This window comes from Neofelis nebulosa, chromosome 15 (assembly GCF_028018385.1).
Source record: "Neofelis nebulosa isolate mNeoNeb1 chromosome 15, mNeoNeb1.pri, whole genome shotgun sequence".
Taxonomy (NCBI): domain Eukaryota; kingdom Metazoa; phylum Chordata; class Mammalia; order Carnivora; family Felidae; genus Neofelis; species Neofelis nebulosa.
The window spans coordinates 42,194,443-42,202,491 of NC_080796.1; the positions used below are offsets into that span (position 1 = coordinate 42,194,443).

At 44.5% G+C, this 8,049-nt stretch overlaps 1 protein-coding gene across 1 annotated transcript; it reads right to left on the bottom strand.

The window, feature by feature from the left end:
* Window positions 1-4,495: 4,495 nt before the first annotated feature.
* On the bottom strand, window positions 4,496-7,137 carry IL20 (interleukin 20). Its single transcript, XM_058701266.1, has 5 exons — window positions 6,944-7,137; window positions 6,584-6,649; window positions 6,337-6,489; window positions 5,677-5,751; window positions 4,496-4,641 (listed from the first exon to the last, which is right to left on the bottom strand). Exons 1-5 carry the CDS (start codon window positions 7,100-7,102, stop codon window positions 4,564-4,566), a joined length of 531 nt encoding a protein of 176 aa, XP_058557249.1. The 5' UTR covers window positions 7,103-7,137; the 3' UTR covers window positions 4,496-4,563.
* Between the last annotated feature and the right edge of the window lie 912 nt (window positions 7,138-8,049).

Here is an 8,049-nt window from a genome sequence, read left to right on the forward strand (position 1 = left end):
GGGTGGGTTATGTGTGTTCTAGCAAAAGCTAAAGCATTTAACTCCTGAAAAAAAAAAAAAAAAAAAAAAAGGGTGGGAGCCAACATACATAGAAACAGCAATTTCATTTAGTACTTTTTAAAGTTTTGTCTTTATACATGTTCCAGCCTTTTGTTTTTGAATTCAATCCTCATCAAGGATGTAATGTTATGCTGAGATAAGGTAGGCTAAAAAGCTGAAAAGACAGAGTTCTATCCTTCAGGAACTTGAGTCCACCAGGGCGATGGTTCATTCTGTCTACTTCCTTTTGGGAGAGGGATGGGCAGACAAAGCTACACTAGACTATGTGGGAGAAGGGCTGGATCTTTGAAAATAAAGAATTTGGGCAACTCCAAGCTATGATGGGAATAAGAGATACAGTGGAATTTTTTATTCTTTTGATTTACCCTGCACCTAGATCCCATTTCTAGGTTTGGGAGATATCACTCATTCTGAGAAGGAGCCCACCCCCCAACAGAGGAAAGATTTTCCCAGCCTTCCTGGGAAGGAAGATGCATCTGGGGCATCATTCCAGCCTGCCCAATCAGATGTGCTAACCCCAAATTCTGAAGCCAAACCTAGTGATACAGGAACCAGCAAACTCTTTCTGGCAATGAAGGGCAGCTGAAGCTACATCTGATCCCCTGAGTCAGTTGTAGTACATCTGATTTCTAGATGTACTAGAATTTCTAGATCTGTTTCAATTCTTTTCATTTTGCAAATGCAGTGTGGGAATAAATGAAGACCGACCAAATGAAAACAGGGAAAGGTTATTTATTCAGAGTTTGCTATAGCAAAGAAGTCATCTACCATTACTTGTGTTTTGGCACAGATTCACAGGCCTGCATGAGTGGGAAAGCTTTAAAGTAGAAAATAAGGAAGGCTTTGGATATGCTTTGATTGGAATGGGGAAGCTGTTGGTGGGCAGCTAGAAGCTGGGAATCCTACGTGATTACTTAGGAGTGCGTATTTAGCTTTTCTGACTCATGCTACGTTGAAAGTGGGACAAAAAGTAGGGACGCTGTCAGTTACCAATCATTCCTGACCATTTGGGGCCAATTGTTACAGGGGTTATGGTTTGGCTTCCATAGATAGACAGATAGTAGTCTGGCTTCATACAAATCCAACTTATAGATAGAAGACTGGCTTCCTGGGCTGGGTACTATCAGAAATGGGTCAGTTTCCTGGGCTGCAGATTGTGGATTGGAATTCTATTTTTACGTATTGTCTAGCCACTCTCCATTTGGGTATTCAGTCTCTCATCAGAATCGGAGGCCCGGAGAGGCAGAGTAACTAGAACTGACAGGTCAACATGAGGTTCAGCACATTTGTCTTGTGACCTCCAAAGGAACTTACATTCTGCATGTTGAAGAGACAAGGTTACGATCATGGAAAAATGAAGTTCAACACAGATGTCATAAAGAGCAGGAAGTAGCACCAGGAAGTTAAAGTTAGCACCACAGCTTGGCAGAAAGGCTCATCACTTTCCTCTCAAGGCAGAACCACTGCTACAGCCAGAGATTCTGCTAAGTGTGCTCTATTTGCTGGACATTCCCATCCAACCAGCAAGGTGAAGTGGTTACATGCGTGATTCTCCAGTCTGCCTACTGTATTCATATTTTACCACCATCATTGTTAGCTGTGTGAACTTAAGATACTTTAGCTTTCTGGTCTTCAGCTTCCTCATATGTAAAATGGGAATAATCAACAGCTATCTCATCATGCTCTTATACAAATTAAATGAGTGGGCACTTACAACACAGTTATAACAGCACCTAATATATAATAAGTGTTTGTTCAAGTTAGCTATGACAATCCCGTTTAGTGTCCACACCAACAGTGTGGTAAGTGTGTAACCCACACTTTGCAGAATAAGAAACCAAGGAGAGTGATGTCACCTGCCCAAGATAGTGATGGTCAGAGTCAAGATTTTTACTCATATCTCTATGAAGTCATAACACGGTTTTCCTTCCTACTGTGCCTCTGAACACAAGATGTCATTGTTGGGAAAGTAAACAGTAGAGTGAGAAGCATATACGGCTGTGGGATCAGAGAGCTCACATTCAACTCTTGGTTCTGCCCCCTTATACAAATTACTTACCATCTCTGAGCACTCTGTCCTTTGAAAACTGGTAATAATACTATCTAACTCACGGGGTTGTCTTAAGAATTAAGCAATGTAATATATGTGAAATTCCCAGTACAGTGCCTGACACATGAAGAGTACTTAATAAATAATAATAATCATCATTTTAATTGTTGGAGTTGGAAGTGACCATTATAAACCATTCTTTAGAGTCTGTCCCTCAATGGCCCCACCTTTATGAAATTTTCCCTTGAGGTTTTCACAACCTGACTTGACTTCTTCACTGCTGAATTTGCTGTTGTTGGTACTATGACAGGTCAAGAAGAGAAGAGACCAGGGTCCTGTTGAGAAAAGGAACAAAGAGGTAACAAGTCAGTACGAACATGGTACTTTGCAGTCCCCAAAGACCCAGGCTTCCCATGGCGCAGACTGCCAGAAGAGTCAGAAATGTCTCCCAGAAAACAAACAGTATAGAAATTTCATCCTTAGCTGTGGGTCAACCTGTAACGCACCCAGCTGGAAGACTCACAGCCTTGGCAGATAAAATGACCTCCTCACTGCTTTCCAATGTTTCTTGGAGGTGTTTATCACGATTTTAACACTGAGTTCAGTGCACTTGACTATTCCTGGAGAGTTGAAGCTAAATTGTTTGTCAGACTGGTCAGAGAAAACCAGGACACATGCAACTAGAAAATATGACAGAAGACAGGTGAGATGGAGCAAAAATCTGATAGCAAATAGGTGATAATTATGTGGAATATGAAAGCAGAAGATGTCTTGTTTTCAAAGGAACATAAAAAACCCATGTCTTCCATCCTTCTGAAAGGTAGACACTATCATCCTGTTTTCCAGAGGAAGAAACTAAATTCCAAGAAGGTTAAGTTTTACAGCCCAAATCTCTCAGGTAATGAGGGTTGAGTCATGATTTGGATCCAAGAAAAAAGATCTTGGAAAAATACACCTAAATGTTTAAGAGCGGATTCTAGGTGATTTAAACAATCTTCTTTATGTTTCTCTGTATTTGCCAAATTTTCTCTGTTGGGTAGTTGTTACTTGTATGAGAAAAGAAACTAATAAAGTCATTTAAACTTCATCAAGACCCAAGCTGAGGATTGGGAGCGGAAACCCGAGGCAGTGAGGGGAGCTGGCTTTGGGAACCAGGGCATCAGCATTAGTCTGCTTTTCATGAAAGTGGGAAAACTAAACTGCCACTGGGGGTGCAGTTCCAAGCAAGGTGGGGAGGAAGGAGGCAAGAAGCCCATGCCAGAAGAGCCCAGGGAAGGGCAATATGAAAGGGACCTGAACAGAGAATGCTGACTTAGTAGTTGGTCATAAAGACAAAGACTCGACCCAGAAACGAGCTAGACCCTGGGCGCTGGCCAGAATACAAAGTGGAAGAGCCTCAAGAGAAGGTTCACGAACCTCTCTGGGCAAGGCTCAGTAATTAAACTTTGCACCTGTGTGTTCTTAACCCTTATAATAGAACCTCCTGCCCATCGTACTTTGTGTTGCAATCAAGTCTCCTGACGCAAAACCCAAAGTGAGAAAGAAAAGCAGTTTCAGAGAGGACAGTGCTCAAAGCTAACAAGGGGAGGGCAGGGATAACTGAAGCCCTTCACTCAGTCATCGTCCCTTTATGTGAAGGGCAGAGTCATGGCATCAGAGATGTGAGTGAATTAAGAATCGAATTGGGGATGCATTCAGTAGCAGGGAAAAGGTCCAGGTTCCCACTGGCATCTTTCTTCCCCAGAGGAGCAAGAAGTCCCTAGGTGATACGAGATTCAAGCTCTCCGTGCCATTGTTTTTGCTCCTGAAGCATTCGCAAACTCCAAGAAGATATTTATCATGCAAAGAAAACTTTATTTGTAGAAGTGCATTTTTGCCATACAAGATTCCGTAGCAAGTATGGGATTGGGGAGGTGAGTGGAGGTGGTCAGTAATTGTGAGACAAGTCTACAATTTCACATCAGAAATTCTACAGCCCACACTTAGTAGCCATTAGTTCACTTTTAAATATCTCACAGAGTGAGATACACATGTCCTTGGTTTAATAAAAATGAATAACACCCTTAGCCACCCCTCTAGAATTTAGAGGGTTTGTTTACTGTACGAAAACTCATAGGTGATAAATATAACCCGTGAATTTTTTAAGTCTTGTCTTCACATACAAAAATAAATAAGTTAAATAGCAAAAATAAATAAATATATTAAGTAATAAATACACCCCACGGTGGAAAAGATCTCATCAAAATCTTATAAAACCATGGTCTCCGTTCAGAGTGGGAACTCCTGGGGACAACCACAATAAGGAAGCAAATAATAAATAAATGAATAATCTCCACAGTGGCCAGCACTACGTTGTACAGCAGCGAGACGGTGGTTGGGGGTCACGCCTTCGCGGGTACCGAGGACTGGGACTCTTGGCCAGCACTATTGCCAGCGGGGTCGTCACCCTCCTCCTAGGCCAGCTCCTCCATCCACTTCAGGAGAATGTCCAGCTCTCCCAAAGCCTTCACCACCGCTGCCTGAGGCGTAAGCTGAAAGACACACACTTCTGTGCTGAGCATCTCATAAAGGGACAACATGGACTCCCGGGTTAATGCTCTCCTTTCACTGGTAGGTCTGCTGGGCCTTGCGAGCCCAGTATTCTCTTCAAGATGGAGAGCGTGAAAGACGTTATGGAATCTCAAGATCTCACAAGAGGAAGGAAAATCCTGGAGTCCATTACATAGGGAAACTGAAGCCCAGAAGGTGGCAGAGTTTGGAGTATAACCCAAGCGTCTTGAATCACAGAGATCAAAGTAATTAGACTGTTGGGTTGGGTTTTTTCTTAAAGAAAGATGTGTGTGTGTGTGTGTGTGTGTGTGTGTGTGTGTGTGTGTTAGGAGTTGCCTACTGTGCAACTTTGACTGAGCAAATATTTATTGTGTTAAGCACTGGGCTGGCTAAGGATTCAGAGATAAATGGCACAATGCCTACCCACAGGGAATTCAGTCAAGTGAAGGAGACAGAAGCAGACAACTAAAATGTAGTGTGGTGGATGGAGGCTGGAGTCTCCACAGGATGACAGAAGAGGCACCTACCTCTGAGAGACATAGCCAGTACCTTCCTGGAGGTGATGCTTAGGGTGAGTCTTAAAGGATGAGTAGGAATTAGTCAGTGAGGAGTGGACTTCAAGCCTTCCTGGCAGATGTGCAAAGGCACCAAGGTGAGGAACAGCATGGCATGGGCGTGTGTGAAATTGTGACTGTTTTTGAGGGTACGTATAAGTGTGTAATGTTGGAAAACTACTGCTTCTTGTTTGTACAGCTGGAAGACACAGATGTCTCTGGAGTGACTTGATGGAATTAAGGCCATGCCCTCTTGAATCCCAGAGCGTCTTCCAGAGACCACACCCTTCTAGAGCCTGGATGGGTGTCCCCTGGGTTAAAGCAGAGGGATGGTCCACATGACCTCAGAGGGCAATTGTTGAGGGCTACAGGATTTCTACCGGTATGAATATCTATCCCACCCAGTGGTGATCTCAGTTCGAAAAACACACCCATCCCTACCGAGGCCCAAATTGCATATACCTCTTCGAAGTGACTCAGAATCTGGCTGTATTTCTCCACTGCTTCCTCCCCACAAGGGCATGTCATGTGGGCATGCTGAAAAGAATGCCACAGAATGATGGATTTTATTAAAGATTCTGATTATCTGCCCTCACCACTGCCACGAAGTAAGGAGAATTCTACTCTTTCACCTGCGTTCCTGTACCTACTCCATTCTTATGGAAAGCCTTTTCAGACCTCATCATTTTGGATCAGTAAACTACTCACCAGCCAGATGAGGAGGCCAGCTTTGTAGGCTCACATAGGGAGCTCTTTGTTGGATACCTAGGTCCTATTCAGACCTTGTCTTGATATTCAGCCCCACGGCCTGCTGAGAGGCTGAGGATACACTAATGTACTGTAGGACCCTTCACCTACAGTGTAAAGCATAATTCATGGATAATAGATAATTATCATTAACATGAAATAGCATTTTGCAGTTATGTAGACTTTTTGCATAGGGCCTATACCCCAAAGACAGCAAAACTGAGTTCTTATGACCTGTCACATGGTACAATACCGATTATGAGAACGTTTGGTTTCAGTGTTTCTAGCCAGTAAATGGGGATAAGAAAGAGCTTGGTTGCTAAGTCATTGAACTATGTGCGGCGATGGGTCCTTTTACCCAAGACCTTTACTCACGCAGAGCCGGAGGTCCTTCTTGATGGTAAGAAAAGAGTTGGCAAGACTGCTGGTCTTCCGGAGGATATGGTGGTCAGGGGTCTGATAGTTTTTGAAAACCCTGTCCAGGTAGAGTCTCAGTACATGGCGGAGGAGGCAGCACTGATCTGCAGGCTACAAAGGAGACTAGTATGTTGGTGACATCCGTGGTGGTGGAGATGCCTCCAATTTATATTTCCTCCCACAGTTTTATGGACCAAGCACATACCTTGGTGTCTTGCAAAGACTCAGTCTTCCTCAAGATTCTGATGTCAATGATTTCATCTTTGGCTTGCTAAGTGGAAGAAGGCAAGGCAGGAAAGGACAGGTCAGGGACTGCTGCCGGGTGTTAGACATCAAGACCTCTCTCAACTTTTCCTTGCCACAGCCCGGTGGACAACGTCTCTTGCCAAAACACTTTTCAATTTTGAACTACAGCTCTTTCTTGGGAATGCATCCTCCTGGTATGGGGTCCCCAGCCTGTCTCTTTTTGTGATGCTACTGCCGGGCTCCCAGAGGACAGAGAAGGACAAGTAGAGAAGGAGAGAGGCAGCCACAAGGGCAGGGAGGGGTTGCCTCCTTCGCTTACCACACTGTCCCGTATCTCAGAAAACCCGTTTCGCATTGCCTGAAGGTTTGTGGTGATCACACAACTTCCCAAATGGAGTGTCTTCAGCCCAGCAGAAGGTGTCCAGAAGAGATAAAACACAGCAGAGAGAAGGCAGATGGGAAGACCAGACGCTTTCATCTTGTGCCAGAATCTGAAGACCACGGGAGCTAGGAATTCAAAGGAAAGAGCATGACTTACTGATTTTCCCAATGTCATGTCTGAAGAAGCCAATTCAGTCCAGGGACATGCTTTCCCCAGGTGTCCCCTTGTGAAACTCAATAGCTTTGTCTGAGTTTGGACGGTCTGGCCCATTCATCTAACTTACTAAGAAAAGCTGCTGAGCTGCTGTCCCGGAAGGAGAGACTTCGGCTGCTTGTTCAGGGTCTGTGAGTTGGTGCTACAGGTCCCGACTCCTTTATTCTGTCCCCATCCCAGCCCCATCGTCATTGCCCAGCAGGTAAGGCCTGGAGCAGCAGGCACTTGCAGTGAGTAGACAGAGGATTACATTTCGGGGAAAATGTTAAAACTTGTTTTGCCCAATTGACGTATACAGTCTTCCCTTCCAGAATGCCAGTGTAGCTCACTCTTCTGGTCCCCTTAAGCCCACAGGGGAACTGTGGGAAAACAGAACCTTACAGAAGCTGTTGCTGAGCCACCGAAAACACTTGGGGGAAAATTGTCTGGATTTTATGTCTACCCCCAGGGCAGAAGAGCCTAGCTGTTTGGTATTTGTCTGGGATCGGGTTGGTTATTTCGGGATAATAGATTTATTTCAGCCCCAAAGGCAAATAGAAAGTCAATGATTTCATAACAGTCTTACTGCCAGGGAAAGGCAAGATCTGATGGGCAATCAGCCCAGTTACACCTAGCACTTCTCTCTCCCGAGGTGTCTGTGCTCCACAGCGCCCTCTAGAGGAAGACTATAGTCAGACACACCGGAGAGGGACGCAAGAGCGGGCTCTTTTCTGGCTCTGCCCAGGTCCCAAAAGAAAGAGAAGAAAGGCAGGAGGGGAACTCATTTCTTCCTGGAATAGACGGCTCCATAGGAGGGCAATTTATAGTGTCTCCTGAGTTTGAAGATAAAT